We start from the raw sequence: 20,303 nt of genomic DNA, 5'->3' as shown, positions 1-20,303 counted from the left end.
GAGGACACCACCCTCATGTCCTAATTACCTACCAAAGGCCCCCATTTCCAAACATCATCATATTGGGGATTAGGGTTTCAACCTATGAATTTGCAGGGGGGGGGGACACAAACAGTCCACAGCTGATGGTAGAGTGTACACATAGGAAGATTGAACTGCTGAAATAGTCTTTTCTTCTACATTTCCAGGTGGTCGGGATTCTTGTGGGGTTGGGCATCATTGCCTTGGTGACTTCACCCTTGCTGCTCCTGGCTTCCCCATGTATAATCTGTTGCGTCTGCAAGTCCTGTCGGGGCAAGAAGAAAAAGCATGACCCATCCACAACCTAAAGATCTCCGTTCGTATCCATGTGCCACAGATGTCTGGGTTATACGAGACAGCACAGTGATAAAGCCCCACTTAGTGAACTCGCCTCCCCTTCCTTGCCAAACTTTGGAAGTGCCTCTGTGTCCAGACTTTGAACTTGCCTGCCCACCTTTGGCATCCAAAAAGGCCAAGCGCTGGTGCGTGTGTTCCTGTGTGAAGAGAACCAAGTTCAGCAGTCCAGGCCATTGTCTGTGGAGCGTGTTGGGAAGCTTTGGGGTTGATGGGGAGGAACTAACACATCATCATGCTATCGTCTGAAGGATCCTGCTGGACCGTTCAACTTCCAGCCACATTCAAGGAGCCTGAATGAACACTTGGTGTAATAAATGTGCTGCCAGTTATGACAACACACATGCTAACTGAGAAGCCAGAGTCTGTTGTGTTGATTTGACCATCATGAGAAGCATGAGGAAAACCTCCTGTAGGAGGGGAAGAATCAGGCTGTTTAAGGGGAAATTCTTGTAAGAATTGTAATTCTTGTAAGAATTATAAGAGAGCTGCCTATCTTAGGAGCTGGTATGGCGGTTCTGCCTCTGCCAGTTACAGGGTGTGCTGATTCCCCAGGAACTTGGTGGAAACACAATAGGTTTCTCCTGTGTGGTCTCAGTGTCAAGCAGGAGAAACTGCTATGCAGAGGGAGTTGTCCCTTCCCAGGAAAAGGGCTGCAGCAGGTAAAACAATCTGGTCTAATTTAGTATCTCTCCCCTGGATGATAAACTTTTCTTACAGCTGGTAGCTGTGGTCTACAGGATTGTTTTATATGAAGTATGGGTAAAGTGGCAGAGATTCAAAATCATCATCATAGGTATCAGGGACCTTTCTTGAGCTCTCTGTTCATGCACCCAACAGATTTAGAATTGGACCTGCAAGTACACACCGAGAGTGAATATTAAAGTCCATAGGTATATCTAGAATCTGTATAACTTGCTGCCTACCTTGAGTTTCTATTCATTGGGCATGAATGGATTTACCCAGTAGTACACACAAAATAAATGTTTACTTAAAAGCTATTCTTCTGGGACTAATATGGTTTATTATAAATCAACCTAAATATTTTTTGCATATTATATATGTAAATTTTGGTTACAAGTTCATAAGTTACCTGAAGGTTTTGACTCATAAATATAACTCTTTTAAAATAGTACAATGTGCCATCCCAGTTTGTAAAAATGCTAATTGATAATCAAGTTGTTTATGTATTTTCAAACACAATTCAGAGCAGCTCTCTTCCCAGCAGCAAAGTTTTGCTCTTTCAGCATCTGTTAGGGCAATCAGAGTACTTTTTGTATGTACAGGGCACTGATAAAACAACAAAAATATCTGAGAAACAAAATATAAATGCTTTATATATCTTAAATAGTTTGGGTTTGTATCACCTCATTGTGGCTTATTTTTCCCATTATACTATTAGTCAGATTTTGAATAAATGAGTTTTGAAAAGACAGTAACTTTTACTATAGTTGCCATTAGCAAAGTAACCTGGTGCTTCGTGAGAACCATATTAAATGTTAGTGGACTGCTCTCCTTGAAGCTAGGGGTACCACATCAGGACCTATCAGGACCTATTTTCTGAGGTAACTGGGTAACTAGACTATTAAATTGCTGCTATCCTGGACCTGTTATTAAAGAACGATGCTTTGCTTATGTAATGGATTGTATTCTAAGTGGGCATGTGTATATTTAAGAAACTAATTCACATGTACATATTGATATCTGATATATGTATAGTACATCTATTGGTTGTGTACATTTTAATTTACTGTTTGTATAGAACATAGATGAGAACTCTGGGAAAACTTTTGAATGGCCACCAACCCCAAAATATTTTAAATTATTCATTAGAAATTTCTCAATATTAAGTGTCTTTATTTTCCTTTGAAACTCTAAACACTTCAGGAAAAAAAATCAATCTCTTCTTCTAGCACTGTATTTCATATTAGTACAAATATAAATGGATATATATTTGAGTAACTTGCTTTTTCTTACACTGCCTTATTATAGTACAGGGCATTTATAACTGCTCAGGGGATCACAGGAACTCAACTGAAATTGAATTTTTGTACCAAGAATGTCAGTCATGGCAATGTACTCCCCCATATTAATAGTCTTCAAGCTGGGTTCCACAAAGAATCTTTAAACAGGGGCTGATTTCAAGTAACCTAAAATTCTATGTTATCTGAGGCAGAGCTCCTGAATTTGGAGTAAAAGTGGAAGAAAGCATCTATGCTATTTCCTTGACAAATTGAAGGACTATGTCTTCTCATAGAGATACTATAAAATAATTAGCTTACTTTTTTGTGGGGAGTGGGAAGTGTTTGTCAAATAGATTTAAAATAACTGGATTTAGAGGGACTTCCCTGGTGGTCCAGTGGTTAAGACTACGTGTTTCCACTGCAAGGGACACGGGTTTGATCCCTAGTCAGGGAACTAAGATCCCGCAAGCCATGCAGTACAGCCAAAAAATATATATAACATAAAATAATTTTAAAAAAGAACTGAAGTAGAGAATAGCTGAAAATAACTGGATTTAAGTTTTTAAATGTTGAAAAGTGCCTGAAAACTGGTGACTTCTTCCTTAAAGCTCTCAACGATTTGGCCTGTGTGAGATTGTCGGAATCAACAGGAGCAGGTTGGTTGGTTAAAACCCACATATATTTCCAGTGCATCAAAGGGTGAGATGCAAGCCAGTCTAGAGATTGTGTTTATAATGGGGAAAGCTGGCAACTTTGATAACAGAGACTGATGTTTTCATTTTGTATAACTGGCCAGAGAAAGGGTTTACCCTTGTCACCTTCCTCTCTTTGTCAGCTCTGTCCTTCCTTCCCTAGTGATTCTCTGTCCGTCCTAGGAAGAAATATGGGTCTATGTAATTATCTTTGGATGTTGTGGCAGAAGATCGTTTTGTTTGAAGTAGTGTAGTCCATTTGAAATAGAAATTAAATAAATCCTTCGCCACATTGTAATCTGGATGGGATAACTCACCATCCAGAAAAGCTATTGGATGTAATTCCATAACGTTTAGCTGTTGCCCCTTCTAGGGATTTTTCCCATTGTTATTAGGCAGGGAGGTGAAGAGGAAAACCACATGGAAACAAGTTTTAGAATCTTAGGCATCCTATTTGTTCATGCCATGGATGTTTGTTCCTGACTTGAAATCTCTAGTTTGAAAGAGGCCTTTGAAAAACCAACAATTCACAGTGTGGATTTTCTTGTCGCTGGCATCACAAAAATCTCACCTATTCAGGTTTGAAAATCTACATGTTTATTTGAATGTAAATCACCATTTCTTAGAACCCCAACTGTCTCTTAAAAACTATACAGAATCTAGATATGTATTACTTTAGCCTTCCCTACGCAGTGCTTCTAAAAGACTTTCTGTTCATGAATGGATGCCTTTATGTGTATAGAATTTGTGTATATGTGTAGCTTTAAAGATAGTTTCAGAATGCCTTCGATGAATGACATTTTATAAAGGTGTTACTGTTGATATCTATAGGCTGTTACATCTCATGTTGATTCATGATCCAGAAAGTTTTGTTATGTATTTAAGAAATTGCTGTAGTATTATATTTTTCCAAGTATTTGAGAGGAAAATAGCTGTTTTCGTCTCTCTGGCCCCAATAAATGTGGAGCAGGAAATCAAGTGTGTTATTTTTTGTTATGCTGCATGTTTTTAGACACGTTCAATTTTATCATCCAGGCGCCAACCAAGTCATTATTAAATCTTAGGTTCGGAACTGATAAAAAAGTAACCTAATCTGCAATACCATATACGGAAGTAACTCTTGCTACCTTGTTTCTTAGAAGAAATAGGAGCAAATGTGATGCCTTCACTTGTTGCAGACTTTCTGTTGTGTGTGTGATACTTCACACTGCCCATGCACAGGCATTGATCATTGTCCAGAAAAATAACCAATAATTTAGGTCTGTGGTCATCCTAGGAAAAAATGCTGCCAGGCATTAGAGCTATCAGTTCTGTAAAATACGTGTTGAGCTCCGTGCGCTCTAAGGTCAGTTTTCACCTCCCAAAAGTGTGTTAGAGGAATGTGTTTCCTTGTTATGATTTTTAAAGAAAGGATTTACAGGTAGAGGGTTAACTTCAGGTCATTTCCATTTGATTAGTATTCAAGGCAGGACTCGCCTGAAGTTGAGTGCCAGAAGTTGGTTAACAACTAGGACTTGTGTCTCTGCAAAACTGGAAACTCACATTCCTATACTGGTGTTGATGCCTTTTTGCTGAATGTTATTTGCTTCTAATATGATACCTGAGCACAAAGGTTTACAATTGACTTATAATTCAAATTTCATTTTCTAAGCATTCAGTTTGGAGGAAATCAATAAGATCATTTAAAAACATTTTTGGGTTATCATTTCTTAATTTGCTTAATCGTCTCCTAGAATGTCAACATTATTTCATTTTTAAAGTGTGCTTATTATTTGCTGAACTTGAATTTGCATTTCCAAAGAATTATTGAATGAACCATTTTATACAGCAGTGATTTTAATTAATCCCCTAACCAACAAACTCATTGCAATGTAAATTATGAATCTAGTGAGTTTGGAGGGAATTATAATTAGGTTTTCCTGTAATTCAATTATTTTCATTTGTTAGATAATAAATCTAGGTTTTTTTTAGACCCTAAAGATAGTATCCAGCTCTACATTATGAGAAAGAAATGAATTTCTTTGAATAATTTAATAGTAACTATAGTATGTTTTATTTATATATTTTTGTGTATGCTTTTTAAAGAACTTTTGAGAACAATATTATGAAATAAGTGGGGCAGATATTGGATCTACTTCATAGAGAAAGCAATAGTTTTGTGTACATGTCCTGCCAGGGGTCATACTATTTATAAGTGACAGATAGAAAAAGAATGCCACAGGAGTTCCCTGGTGACCTAGTGGTTAGGATTGTGGGCTTTTTACTGCTGTGGCTCGGGTTTAATCCCTGGTCAGGCAACTGAGATCCTACAAGCAGCGTGGCCAAAAAAAAACCACCAGCTAGTAATTCTGAGCTTGCCTTTACTCTCAGGTCTGTGAGTCCCAAGAAAATGTCCTCCTCTTCCAATTGCCTGCATCAGTGAAGGTATGTATAAGAGAATGTGTTATTTCAAATAATCATTTAGAGTCTGTGTTTTGGTGTGTCTGACAACATGCCTAGGGCAAAGGGCCACCCCCTGAGATCGACCCCAGTCACTCCTTGGGGTTCATCTAGAGAAGGGCAGGAGACAGGAGACGGTGATTCCTTAGAGAAGTAATGCAGGGGTGTGTATCTGATTTGCTAATATTGGAACTAGAATTAGAGCTGCGTCCATGTACTTACTCCAAAAGCCAAAGTGTTTACCTCTTCCCCACAAATACGAGGTCCATTGTCATCAGTTCCTTTTAATGTTTACAATCAAGACTCAATGTGATTAACTCAGATCCAAATTCTTCCCTATTAACATTACTAACTTGTACTCTAAAGTGTATTTGTGGCCTAGAATTAAATAAATCAGTCGATTGGCAGTTTCAAAAGCAAGAAAAGAGGCTCTAAATAATGAAATTAATGAATTTCTGATCTGTATAAAGACGTGCTTTGAATTCCATTTTCTGCATAAACTTTGTCTTTCAGTTTTATGAGCTTTCCTTTTTCTGTGTGTTAAAACTAGGATTCAGGCTTTTGATGAGAAGCAGATTAAATCTAATGTTAGCCATTGTATCCTGTGGTTCCTTACTGACCTGTCATGATTTGAGGGGGTATATTTTCTTTTGGGGGGAGTGGATGGGTGGTTGACATTAATGCTATTGAACATATTTAGATAAAACAAACATGAAGATTTTCTCGAGGTGAGTTGTGAGACATCTGATTATTCATCAGCCTGGACTGATTTTTTTTGAAGTCAAGCCAGTTTGCTTCACTAAAAGCAAACAAGTCCAGAAATCCACACACTGCCCTGCATGGTGTGTCCCAGATTCCAGCCTGGCCCTAGGACTTTGGCACCACAAGGGCACGTGAGCAAAGTTGGGAGAGTGTTGGTAAATCTGTGTCACCCCAGGCACAGAACCAGCAGGCGACGTCCTCTGTTCTCCCTGCCTTCTGCTAATCCAGGTGGTGTGGGGTTGGGGGGACAGACAGCCAGCTTGTAATAAATGGCTTCAGTTCCAGGCCTGGCTTTGCTTGTGACTGCTGGTGTGGTTTGGGGCCAGCCATTTATCACATGGTGTCATTTTGTCCATTTTAACTCAGGCTTAGGAGGATAGGATGAGATCATGAATGTCAAAGTGCTTCTAAGTGTTCTTTGTTAGGAGGGGAGAGGAGGGGGAGCCATTGTACTGTGTGTGCTGTGGCTGTGAGTGTGGGTGATGAGTTTGTAGTCAGACACTCTTTCCAAAGGAGAAAAGAGAACTAACGGGGGGGGGGTCCCCAAAATATATTTCAAGCTTGTGAATGTGTGTGAGGTAGGAATGACCTCCTCAGTAAATATGTTGACTTTTTAGATTTAAAATATTCCTTCATGTCACTTTTTCACAAATATTTCACAAGCAGTAGCTAATTTTATGCTCCATTAAAATGGAGGATATGTGGAGAAAGAAATGCGTTCATAAAAGCACAAAAAGTTTTTCTTGGGGGAGGTTTATGGTAAAAACTTGCATTTACAAGATTTCTTATGGTGTGCAAAGTACTTTGAATCACATTTCCATTGGCTCTTCATACTATTCTGTGAAGTAGCTATTAATATGCCCCTCCCCCGATTTACAGATGGGAGCTGAGACTCAGGGGCTAGGTGACATGGCACAAGTTCATAAAGCGGGTTGGTGGCAAAGCTAGAATTTGAACCCACATCTTGCATGAGCCAGCTAAGGGCCTCTTAGCATTATTTTAATTTTTAAAATAGTGGCTTAAAGCAACACATTCATTAATCTCAGTTTCTGTACATCGGAAATTTGGCATGATGTAGTTGGGTTCTCAGCTCAGGCTCTCACTGGGCTGAAGATCAAGGTGTTGGCCCAAGTGTATTTTAATTTGGGGCTCAGGGTTCTCTTCCAGGCTCACTGGTTGTTGGCAGAATTCAGTTTGTTCTCATGCCTTCTGTGTGGTGCCCTCCATCTTCAAGCCACATCGAGTCCTTCTTATAATTCAGATTTCTTTGACATCCTCTACGGCTGCATCTTTCTGACTTCCACAATTTTAAATTATAAAGTGGCCAATGGGAACATGTTTGTCATTTTCAATAGGAAATTTAACTTTTTGCCGTTCTGTTTCCCTGCCCCTTGAAGCCAAGCAGTTTGCAGACGTGATAGTATCAACTAGAAGAAATCACAAACTCAGGGAAGAGTTGAAAGCAATATCTAGCTTTCTACAAGGGAACTGCTGATCTGAATTTTCAGTTAAGCCTAGCATGGCCAAGGTTTTAACAGTAACCCTGCTTCTGGCTGGCGTCCTTGAGAGGTCTGCTTGGTCTTTACGTGAGACAGATTTTTCCACATGGACTTAGAAGAAAACCTGATCTCATCTTTCTGAAAAACCTTCAGAAGATTCAGGATTGGACTGAATCTTGTGTTGGATTCAGGAAGGACAACTCCTTTCAAGAGTTGACTTAAAGTACAGGATGGTGTTTCCACCCAGGTCAGACCAATAAAGCACTGGATTTCAGTTAACCAGTTGCTGCATGTTGTTGAAGGACCTGCCCTGAAAGTCAAGGTCATCACCTCTTCCATTTTCCTGCCCCAATGCAGGAATACAGACCCTGACTAGACACTTTAGATGTTTTAAAGTAGAATGGCCATTTTTCTGACTAGAAATGGAAGACTAGAGGGAGGTGTGAGACCTCTACTAGTTCCTTTTGGCTTTGGACATTTTACAATTTATCTTGGCCTCAGTTTCCTCATCTTGAAAATTGGAAGTGATTATTTTCTAGGTCCACTTCAAATCTAACCTTTTGTGTAAGATGGAAAAGATTACTAGCACCCATTGTGAGCCTCATATACATGAGAATAGTACACAAAAGGGAAATTCTCCTTGTTAGACAAGGAACTGGTAATTACTGGAAGAAGCTTCCAGGCACAAAATTATAGATAATTCCAGAAGCATGTGAAATACACTACAAGTTTATTTAAAATAAGAAAATTCAAAGAACGATGGTTGAACTTTGGTTTGTTTACAGCTCTTGATGGCTGAAAAGACAGCAAAAGTTGTTTGGGGAATTTTCAGGGATGTGTTTCCTCTAGTACTTATATTAAAAACATCAGAACCTCAGTATCCTTATTTTAAACACACAATGGACTATTTATTCTGAGTGCATCAGTCTGAGGAGTCTTTTTAACATTCAGTTGCTTGGTATTGATTAATTTATCTCTATGTTTCCTGTACACATGGCATGTTCTGTGAATTGAATTAAATTTACGGCACATATGTACATGTGTTAATGGATGTGTTATAGGATAGTATATATGATAGTATATTTACCTATCTATATATCTAGTGTGTGTGTGTGTGTGTGTGTGTGTGTGTGCGTGTAGTAGACAGATAGGTGGATGGATGGGCACATCTACTTAGGAACAAAGAAATTTTTATTCAGACTTAATAAATTTTATTTTCAAAAGTAGAACACAAAACTACTTCTGGATTTCAAAAACAGTAAACTAAAAATCAAAAGCTAAATCAATATTCAAAAAATGCTTTAAAATTTTGACTTTTAAACATTTGAGATTTAATTTTAAGAATGGTCACACTAAAACTCATTTCTAATATTTAAATCTGATGTCACAAATATATCATAACCAAGCAAGTAAAATAAAGACTTAAACAAATCTTCAGGTTTAATTTCTATTACCCATTTTAATGAAAACAAAAATGTGTGTTGATTGCATCTTAAAATAAAAATGGGGAAATAAAGGGAAATGATTGTATTCTTTCCTTACTGCTCATTTATAATCTACAGGGTATTTCTCGAATGTTTCCACATAAACATCCTCAACTGATATAAGAACACGAACTCACCCTTGGAAGGAAGAGAATGACCTGAAAGCATTGCCCAAAGTGAACTGCTGAGGACTAGAAACTTTTTGACATCTCCTGTTTTATTTTTTAATTTTGTCTTTAACATTCATCTAAAATTATAATCTGGTCCTTATTATTTTGATTTCATTTTAAAGATAACATTGTAAATTACCTAAGTAAAATTCACTTCTTAAAGATGCTTCACCTTTGCCTTGTTTCCTCCAGGACATGGCCCATCTGTAGCTGAACACACTGAAGAAGGCAAGTCTATTAAGTTACCATTCTCATTATGAAGCATGTATTCAGTGCCGTCTTTGTACAAACACATGTGTGGCAATTAGTTGCCTAAAGTGACTTAGTCTGGTTTAGGAGAAAGAACACATCGGGCTATAGAAAGATGAATAACCATATCAGGTCATGCCTGATAGATGCCAGGTAAGTGGCTGAGGTATGTGTTAGGAGCATGTGGAGGAGGATAGATATTGCTGAAACTTTTTGGTTAGAGCTTTACAGATACAGTACTGGATCAGGGCTTTGAAAGGTTGTTAGGATTGTGATTGCAAAGAAGGAGACAAGGGCATTACGGAGAGGGGGCATGATGAGAACAAGGTGGCTTGAGGATTGATAACTAGCCTAATTAAGCTGAAACAAAGCACTTGTAGAACAGAGGAAAGCCAGAAAATGACGAGGAAAAAGGGACTCTTGGGTGCCAGGCTCAGGAGTTGGTGGGTTCTTATCACATTGGGGAGCTGAGTAACAGTTCTGAGCTTGAAGGGTGATATGTGCAAAGGTACACTTTAGCAGGTTAATCTAACAGCACTGTGCTGGTTGAATTCCAAGGGGGAAAGCTGGAAGTAGCATGATTAGTTAGGGGGACCCTGCACTAGTCTAGAGGTATCATTTAATGAAGACCTGGTTCAGAGAAAGGAAAAAAAAACAAATGAGAAAAATGTTTATGCACACACATATATGGCAGTTTGTTTTATATATATATATACATATATATATATATATGTATATATATATATATATAAATATAACGGTAGCATTTTGGTGGTTATATCACCTACAAAATAAGTACTTTTAAAAAGTATTACACTATCGTTTTCTTAGTTGAACATTATTACTACATTGAATCTTAAAGCCTCCGTACAATTGCTATCAGTTTTTACCTAGAGCCAGTTTAGAAAAGGTTATATTAATGTGAGGCTTACTCATAGGATTTTCCCTTAAATCGTTTTTGAAACAAAACGGAGAATAAATAAAATTACTCATAGGGCATGATGAGAGAGCCAGACCGAATGTAGAAAAATTGTATGGGGGATATGTTTCTACTTGGTTTTATAACTTTAGGTAATTCATTAGAAAGTAGAGAGCACAGGAGAGTTTCTTACATTAATGAATTCATTAGGGTTTAAGAAATGCTTTCAACCAAACTACCTTCTCCTTTTTTAGGGAAAGCTGGAAACACAAAGTACACAACCAGCTTGACAAAGACCGGAAATGGAGCTGAGTTCTGAAAGTCCTTTGAGGAAGTTAATTGACCATGTTGTTTTCATTTACTTGGAAAGGAATTCCCTTTGAAAGTGCAGTGAGGTGTGTCTTTCCCCTTTCTTAGCTGCCACTCTGTCTGATAATAAGATAAACTGATGTAATCTTATGTTATATACTTTAGTATTTATTGTATGTGAAGGACTAAAGCTTGTAGCAATATCACTTAGCTCAGTGATTCTATTTTACAAAGGATGATTAACCCATTCTCATTAGAATATTCTTTTGCCCTTTGCCCATGGAAATCTTTTGCTCTCTGTACATCGAACACAGTAGCTGTTGGAGCTCTGCTTACTACAGCTGAACACAGACGCCAGGGAGGAGAGGGGAAGAACACTGAAATCTGGCCAGTTTGGTGGTTTGTTAATCAATACCCATTATTTCAGGAGGAAAAAAAGGAACAGCTGCGTATAATGATCAGAGACCAACATGGCCATCCCTATAACAAATAGCAGGAGAGCTCAGCCTCCGCCACCCACCCCCACCCCCACCCCCACCCCCATCGTTCTTTTTTTTTTTTTATAAATTTATTTATTTATATTTGGCTGCATTGGGTCTTCGTTGCTGTGCGTGGGCTTTCTCTAGTTGCAGCTAGCGGGGTCTACTCTTCACTGCGGTGCACAGGCTTCTCATTGCGGTGGCTTCTCTTGTTGTGGAGCACAGGCTCTAGGCGCCCAGGCTTCAGTAGTTGTGGCACGTGGGCTCAGTAGTTGTGGCTCGCGGGCTCTAGAGCGCAGGCTCAGCAGTCCCCCCATAGTTCTTGCATGCTGATCAACTGATGCTCGGGAAGGAAAAGTAAAACTTGGAGGTATGCTTGGACAGTTTTCCTAATTTCTTCCATAGACATTGGTATATGTAAATCAATTGTTAATAGTTTTGTTGTATTGAGAGGGTGAAGAATTGAGTGATATAGAGACATCTTTTATAATTAAAAACAATCTCTGATTCTCAGAATGATGCTTTTATCTGGTTTCCTCTCAGTTGTTTCTTTTTGTTTGTTTGTTTTTGTTTTTTGGGGGTTTTTTTGTTTGTTTGCTTTTTCTTAATAGCCAGATATTTGTCTGTTTTCTTAGTTTTTTCAAACAGCTATTGGATTTATTAATTTTATTTTGCTTTCTAATTCATCAATTTATTTTAAATATTTATTATATTTTCTCTACTTAATTTTTTAATTTTATTTACTTCTTGTGTTAAATGCTTCACTTATTTTCATTCTTTCTTGTTTAGCTATAAAAGCATTTAAAGGTATGATTTTTCCTTTCAATACAACTTTGATAGCATCCAAAATATTTTAATAAATGCCACTTAAGAACTATTTCTTTGGGGACTTCCCTGGTGGTCCAGTGGTTAAGACTCTGCGCTTCCAATGCAGGGGGTGCAGGTCTAATCCGTGATTGGGGAACTAAGATCCCACATGCCTCATGGCGCAGCCAAAAACAAAAGCAAAAAAACCTATTTCTTTGTTTACTATAGTCTTGTGGGTCTTGTGGACACAAACCTCACTGGCTGTCAGAGCTAGGTATTTTGGGGGTCATCCTTCAGGTGGAAGTCCTAGTTCTAAAAGTTGAGGTGCTAGATGTTTGGTCCAAACTCTGATTCCTCAGAGAGAAGCTGAGAGTTGTGCATTCCTCCTCAATTGTATGTCACTATGCCAGGGGTGGGGTTTACGGTGAGAATATATCTCAGCCTTTCCTACCCATTTCCATGTGGGTGTTTTCTTGTTTGCCTGGTGCACAGGAGTTGATCAGCTCATTTCTAGATTTCTTTCAGAGGGAATTGCTCTGTGTGTAGTTGTACATTTGCTGTGTCTGTGAAAGGAAGTAGGTTCAGGAACCTCCTATGTCACCATCTTCTTCTTCTGAAGGGTACAAAGTTTGATATATAAATATCAAATCTTGCTTATTAATGCTGTTATACAATTCTGTTTTATCTTTGTTTGCTATTAGTCTACTTTATCTACATGCGAGGAAGGTATTCGTTTCCCTCTCCCCCATGCTCTCATTTTTATCAATTCCCTTGTATTTCTGGTGGCTTTTGCTTATGTGTTTTTAAAACTATTTTATTTAAGTCAAAATAAGATTCATATTTTAATACATGTTAGCATATATTATTAACATAAAATTTAAAAATACAATAGTGTAATAACAACAGAGCCTCTGACCTCTTTCCATCTTTAGTCCACTCCCCAGGCAACCTTTAATCAGTTTGGTTCTGTGTTCATCTAGTGGTGCCTCTATAAGTCTAAATAGTATGTATACACCACAAATTCTTGTTTGGGAAGTTCCTTTTAATATAACCACAATATGAATTGATTTCTTGCTACTAGTTATGAGGATTTAGCTCACTTACACAAACTCCCTCCTATCCTTCCTACCTCCTCCCAATATTGTTACATCATTACTTTTAATTCCTTTCTTGGTTACCTTTACAAGCTTAAGAATTAAAACCTCCATGTCCTTTCCCATCCACTAGACTGTATCTTGACTCCCTACTTTGTAAAAAAGGCTGTTAACATCCTTAATCCTTCCTTCCTCCTTTTCTCCTCACCCTCTCCCACTTTTAATTTGTAAAATCTATCAGTGGTACTTTTAATGTTTTTAGTAAAAACAAAGGAGAAAGGATAGTATAGCGGGAAGAACTCTGCCTCTAAAGGCAGAGTATCTGGAGGTTTGACCCACACGTTACTATCTGCATGACCTTGGGCAAGTGATACAACCTCACTATGCCTTACTTTTTCTACCTAAAAGATAGGAATAGAGGCTGATTCTAAGTTCAGTATCTGATACATAGTAAATTCTCATTAAATATTTGTTGTTACTGTTATTTTTATTATTATCAATACATTTCAAGACATATTTATTTTTTATTTTGTCTTTTATGTTTACACTTTCAAGAGATTGTTTCTAAAAATTGAAACCTAGTAAATATTTTCATTTTTATAAATACTTATTTTCTTTATAGAGTCAAGCTGTGTGGTATGATTATATTTCCTTAATAAAAGAACCACTTAAAGGAGAATGCTCAAATGGATTGTTCTTTCCTATACTTCACTAATTGTTAAAAATGCTACATTTTCCATACCTTTTTTGCATAGTTTTTGTTTATCCTGGAGTTTCTGATTGCCTTTTCTTTCTCTAATTGATAAAAGAAACATGTATCTATCATTAGATCATTATCACTTTTAAGAGTCATTAAGAGTCATTTAAATCATTCTGTATTTTACTTGAGACTTATTCTGTTCTTTGTTACAGAATCCATCAAGGTACTGTTCTAACTGGTTAATTCATTCATTTAAGAGTCATTCATTTAAATCATTCATTTAAGAGTCATTTAAATCATTCTGTATTTTACTTGAGACTTATTCTGTTCTTTGTTACAGAATCCATCAAGGTACTGTTCTAACTGGTTAATTTCCTTTCTATTGGTACATGACTTTGTTATATAACTTTCTGCTTTTCCCTGAGTATATTTTGTATGTTTTTTATTGCACTTGTGAACTTTATCGTATATTCAGGTACTTCCTCTTCTCAAATCCTGTCTATTCTATGGTGTGTACTCTTCCCTCAGTGACTTCCCTCCCAGATCACCACTTCTTCCTGCCTCAACTTATACTTTTAGGCCAGCTCCATAGCTGTCATGCTGAGACATCTTTTCTTATTCCTGGTTCTGATCTACTATTTCCGGGGTCTCTTGTCTTCTTTTTCTTGGTTAATCCCCTTGTTTTGCTGGAGTAAATCTTCAACTAAAATGTGTGGGAGGCAAACTTTCTTAGTCCTTCCTTGTCTGAAATTTTTTTAGTCTTCCCTCACAATAGAGAGTTTGGCTGAGTATTGAATTTTAGATTGTAAATGCTTTTCCCTCAGAATTCTAAAGATATTAATTCCATATCTTAATCTGTAGGGGATTTATCTTTCGCTGTTCTTAACTTTCACAGTAATGTTTAGAGTTATGAGTCCTTTTCCTTCCTCCTTCTTAGTTGGTAAATCTTTTCAATGTGAAGACATGTTTTCTTCTTAAGCCCTAGGAAATTTCCTTCTGTTATTTCTTTGCCTCCATTTTCTCTTATTAAACTCCTATTATATATTAAATCCTCTGTTTTAATCCTGCATGTTTTACCTTTCCTCTCATGTTTTCCATCTTTTTGTTCTCCTTTATGGGAGACTTCCTTTCAACTGTTCTATTCAACTGTTCTATTTTATTGTGTATCTTAGCAATCATACTTTTAATCTCCAGTAATTGTTCTATTTTATTGTGTATCTTAGCAATCATATTTTTAATCTCCAGTAATTATTTTTTATGTTCATATTCTCCTTTTGCAGAACATCCTGTTATAGGTGTAATATCTATTCTAATCTCTCTAAGGATACTAGTCGGAACTGTACTTTTAAAAAAGTTTACCATAGTTTACTTCTTTTGTGCTGCAGACTTCTCTCAAATGTTTGATGTTTCTTAGTAGTCTGTTCATATTTAGATGAGTGAATTAAATGATCAGATATTCCTATGAGTTCTCACAGTGGATGATATTAGATAGGCAGTAATTTTTGATTGGTGAGCTGGAGATCCTTGTAGGAATGGGCAATTGGCTATGACTGTCATAAATTAGAAGTAATGACAGACCTATAGTGGTAAACTATCATTTGGCAAATGGTTTTGTTCTTCTGTTTAATAGATTTAATACAGTAATCTTTAATCTAGGAAGTATAGAGCCCAAGAGGGTTCCTGGGAGGTCCTCAGGAAGTCTGTCAGTACTGAAATTGTGTGTAAAATTGTGTTGCATATATATTTTTCTGGAAAGAGGTTTCCATAATTTTTAGGAGGCTATGACACTAAAAAGATTAACAATATTCAATGGGAGCATTTATCATTTAAATTCTGGTGGATAGGTATTTCTGCATAATGCTGGAATTAGAAAAAAGCATTCTTTTTGTTGGTTTTTAGTAAAAGGAGAAATTTTGTTTTCTCCTACAAATAATGGATTTGAGTGTTTTTAGGTATAGTTGACATTTCTGAGCTTGAGACTGGGGCATATTTCTTACTGAAAAGCCTAAGTCACTCATTACATGGAAGCCCAGAAGAGAATATTAATTTCCAACGTACGTGGTGGCAGGATGAACATAAGCTGGTCTCTCCTTCTGACCACCCAAGTGGCCAGCTACTCTGAATACTTTTTCTTGTACCTTCATGTTTTGGGTCCAAACTAGCTAAATCAGGGTCTTCTAGAGGTTTTCTCTAAATAAGCTAGTGAGCATTTACCTGTCCCTAAACAAAACCCACAGATCTGCCTACCTAATTTTGGCAATCAAAGCCCCGTGGCCACTAGCAAGTTTGCCTCTACTTTGATCTGTGATGTGTATGACACACACAGATGTGTATATTCTTTGGCTACTCTAAAGCAGACTGCCAATTAGATCCAAACCTGTCAGCCTTGGAGTGGGTACTAGTGACCAAGTTTCCATTAGTGGTTACTACTGATTGATGCCTGCAGCATTCTGTTCATTTAGAAATAGAAACCTATTCTCATGTTTAATCTTGGGGTTGGGAGAGGAGGTAATGGTGGGGTTAGGGCGAGAAAATCCCAGAACACAATTAAATCTCTTTATATCTCTCAACTTTTAACTTCTGTTTTTCCTTTAACACAGGAAAGACTCAAAATAGTAGGAGGTTGTGATTCTGTTGTTCAAATTAGGGTACGCTTTTTATTTTCTGAGGTATAGAAGGTTGAAAGGAAGAAGAAAGAAAGCCACATTTATTGGAAAACAGCTCTGTGCCTGCAACTGTGTTAGATACTTTCATGTGTGACCACACACGTGTTCTCTAACAGTTCTACGAGTTAGTGTCTGCATACTGTTGAGGCAATCACGGTTCAGAGAAGAGGAATATATTCTTCTATATTGCATACATTATAAGTGCCAAAACAAATTCATACAGGTATTTGTTGGATTCAGTAGTCTGCTATTTCTATTCCACTGTATAACAATGTTAGTGATTATGTGGTTAATCCCTCTAGCATCTGAAAAGAGCTTGGAAAAAGCCTCTATTGCATAATGAAAAGGGGGATATTTAGGCTAGAAGCTTACCTGTGGGTCACCATAGACCAATACAGAAAAAATTAAACCAGGGGCCTAATTTCTAGATTTCAGCTTTTGCATTCATACTCAGAAATGGACTGGGGTTTACTTTTCTTTTCTAGTCTTGGGCTAGTTCCTTGAAATCAAATCATTGTTCTGAGAAGTAAACTACACCAGGGGAAAGGATGGAGGAGAAACAAACAAACCTCTCTTCTTTGTTAATGAGTCATATTTTCTACACTTGGTTTTTCATTGACACCAGCTGGGGTGGTTTTTGCCCATCTCTCAAGGAGGATCCTAATGATGATTCACGGGGTCTGCATCTCATTTGCGGTACCAATTAATTCTGGAAACTCAAAATGCATTCAACTGAATGTATGTTTAAAAACATTTTTTTCTTTCTCCCCCATGCTTTTTTTGGGAGGAGTGTAATTTGATATTTGGGACTGTGTTACACAAAAGTTGGTGGAGTATACTTCACTATGGCTCTTCAGAAAAGGGAGGTTTATTGTAACCAGAGTTTTAGCAGTGGTGAATAGCCTGGAGCAGAGGTTGGCACACTTTTTCTGTCAAGAGCCAGATAGTAAATATTTTAGGCTTTGCAGGTCTATGTTCTCTGTGGCAACTTCTCGACTCTGCTGTTGCAGTGTGAAAGTAGCCACAGACATTATGTAAACACATAGGTGCAGCTGTGTTCCAATAAAACTTTATTTACAAAAACAGCAAGTGGGGCCAGATTTAGCCTGTGAGCTGGAGTTTGCCAAACCCTAGCCTAGAGGATGTCTCAGGTTTTTCTACGTATATAAATACCTACTGCCAAGCAAATAGTAAGTACCCACTAAAAGATTTTTTTGTCTTTTTTTTTTTAATGACTAAATGTATATACAAAGGAACAGAAGAACTCTTTCACTATGGTCTGAATTCATGTATTGAAATTCATATGTTGGAAACCTAACGCCCAAGGTGAAGGTATTTGGAGGTGGGGCCTTTGGAAAGTGATTAGGTCATGAGGGTGGAGCCCTCATGAATGGGATTAGTGCCCTTATAAAAGGGACCTCAGAGAGTTAGCCTGATCCCCCCCCCCCCCACACTACCATGTGAAGTCACAGCTAGAAGTTGGCAGTCTGCAACATGGAAGAGAGCTTTCACCAGAACCCTACCATGTTGGTACCCTGATCTAGGACCTCCAGCCTGAGGAATGTTGAGAAATAAATTTCTGTTGTTTATAAGTCACCCAATCTATGGTATTTTGTTATAGCAGCCAGAACAGACTAAAACATCTTCCAAGGCTTCATTAGTATCAACTGTGTTATAAAATAAGGAAGGAGTTGGTAGGAATAGGCTCAATTTATAGATAGAAGAATAAAGCATAAGAAATTAGGGCCCCTAGAAGTTGTGGACAAATTTTTATTTAGAATTCAAGCTTTTTTTTTTTTTGGCCGCACCATGCAGCATGCTGGATCTTAGTTCCCAGACCAGGGATCAAACCCCTGCCCCCTGCATTGGGAGCGTGGAGTCTTAACTGAACCACCAGGGAAGTCCAGAATTCAAGCTTCTTGACTCTATTCAATGCTGCATTTGCTGAACTCCCTTGGTTTCATATTATTTTATCATTTATTCTAAGGAAAGCTGCTTCTTTCAAAGATAATACTCTTCATTTCTGCTGTATCAGATAAGGTTCTCTGCATTGTAATAGATGGAACAGCCTTCAAACAGGCTTAAACAATACAGGGAATTTACTGGCTGATGAACTTGAAAAGTCCAGATATGAAGTAGGCTCCAGACAGGCTTTACTCAGTCACTCAAAGTTACCAAGGACCCAGTTCCTCTTTGCCTCTGTTCTGCCTGCCACCTGGTCATCTTTACTCTTAGATTCCACCCTGTGGGATATCCCTTAAGGTTTTCTTGTTTGGGGATGGTGGAGTGGGCAAAATGAACTTCTCAAACTTCTGCTAACCTTGACCGATTAAGGAAACAACATAGATAAGAATGGACTAACATGTGTCCTGGTTTGGTCATGGGGAGCAGAATGAAATTAGGTAAGTTAATGGAATATTTGGCGGTCTTGAGCACTGGGAACAAACCAGAGAGTAGATGCATTCTAAGGAAAAGAGCACCTTTGGAGGTATGTAAGAGCCTAGCAGGGATGCTGAGCCCAAAGCCATTTAGAGTCACTGGAGTCTAGGGAGAAGTTGGGATATAAGGGTGGATGAACAAGTAAGGAAGAACCAAATCCTGAAGCCACCTGAAGCAGTCAGCTTTTATCTCCAAGACAAATGGGCATTACTGAAGAATTTTGAGCAAGGGAGTGATGGAATTGGACTTGAACGTTAGAAAAATTATTCTGACAGCTTTGTGGAAGGAGGTTCAGGGAGAGGCAGGAAGAAAAGCAACGAACTTAATACAACCAGCTGCATAGAGCTTAGCAACAACAGGATGGAGAAGAGAGGAAGAGGAAGAGAGCCATTTAGATAGAGTTAACCCACTAGATATGGGGAAAAGTGAAGCAGCCAGAATGACTTCTGGGCTTCTATTTCAGTAGCTGGGCCCAAGGTGGTGCCATAAACCATGATGGATATGAATAAACATATCCCTGTGCCTTGGTTTTTGAGGACGTGTATGTGGGGGTCTGGGCTGTATTGTGTATTTTTCCAGATATATTAACCCTAATAGAGGTGACAATCCCCAGATATTATCCTAGCTGCGCAAGCCAGGGTGGGATCTCTGCAAAGGTCTATAACTAGTTTAAAGCCTTGGTTCCTACCTCCTTTGAGAAGTGCAGAGTGCTGGCCAGATTGAAATCTGATGTAGCCACAGAGCCCCTGGGCTACTGAGCCTCTTCAAATAAGCACTGGGTGAAATCATTGTGGAGGGAAACTGGCCTTTCTGTCTAATCTCCTCAGGCTGCTCTTGTTAGTGGAACGAACTAATCGTCAAAGCCACCTGGCCCTGAAAGGAAAACAATGCCTTTCTTTTGCTTTTGTAAAGAGCCTGGCAGGAGGATTCACCATATGCAAATGCCTTAGGCATCCTGGTGGGGAGGGATGGGAGGGGGGCAGTCCTGAGCCCTGTGTCCATCTGTGACTCAGCCAGGCCTCACAAAGAGCATTCTCCAAACCTGCAAGGGAAGAAAGCGAGTTGAAAGGAGGCTTGTCATTGTTCTGGCCATGGGAACATATGTCAGAAACATTGTTCCAGCCGCTGCAAAAAGGTTCCCAGCATTGCTTCCCGGGCAACATCATGCATTACATTGGTGACAGTAGCAGCTGCAAGGCCAGCCTGTGGGTGACCAGAGGAAGGGTAGATGCACGGAGAGAGCCGAGTGGGCAGTC

At 38.3% G+C, this 20,303-nt stretch overlaps 1 protein-coding gene across 2 annotated transcripts in view; it reads left to right on the top strand.

Annotated features, from left to right (window-relative positions):
- Window positions 1-20,303, top strand: part of RNF144B (ring finger protein 144B) — an 867,397-nt gene that overhangs the window by 162,293 nt on the left and 684,801 nt on the right. The window contains exons 8-9 of one of the 2 annotated variants that reach the window (XR_014232478.1): window positions 189-5,455; window positions 9,294-10,948. Coding sequence is in view for 1 of the 2 variants with exons in the window: in XM_082346416.1 (XP_082202542.1) it covers window positions 189-329 (141 nt within the window). In the remaining variant the exon portion in view is untranslated. Of the gene's footprint in view, window positions 1-188; window positions 5,456-9,293; window positions 10,949-20,303 lie in introns of those variants that run through there. The other variant, XM_082346416.1, reaches the window with a different exon arrangement.

This window comes from Balaenoptera borealis (genome assembly GCF_965194805.1).
Source record: "Balaenoptera borealis genome assembly, chromosome: 12".
In the NCBI taxonomy this organism is placed as follows: Eukaryota; Metazoa; Chordata; class Mammalia; order Artiodactyla; family Balaenopteridae; genus Balaenoptera; species Balaenoptera borealis.
This window is presented reverse-complemented; position numbering and strand designations above follow the sequence as displayed.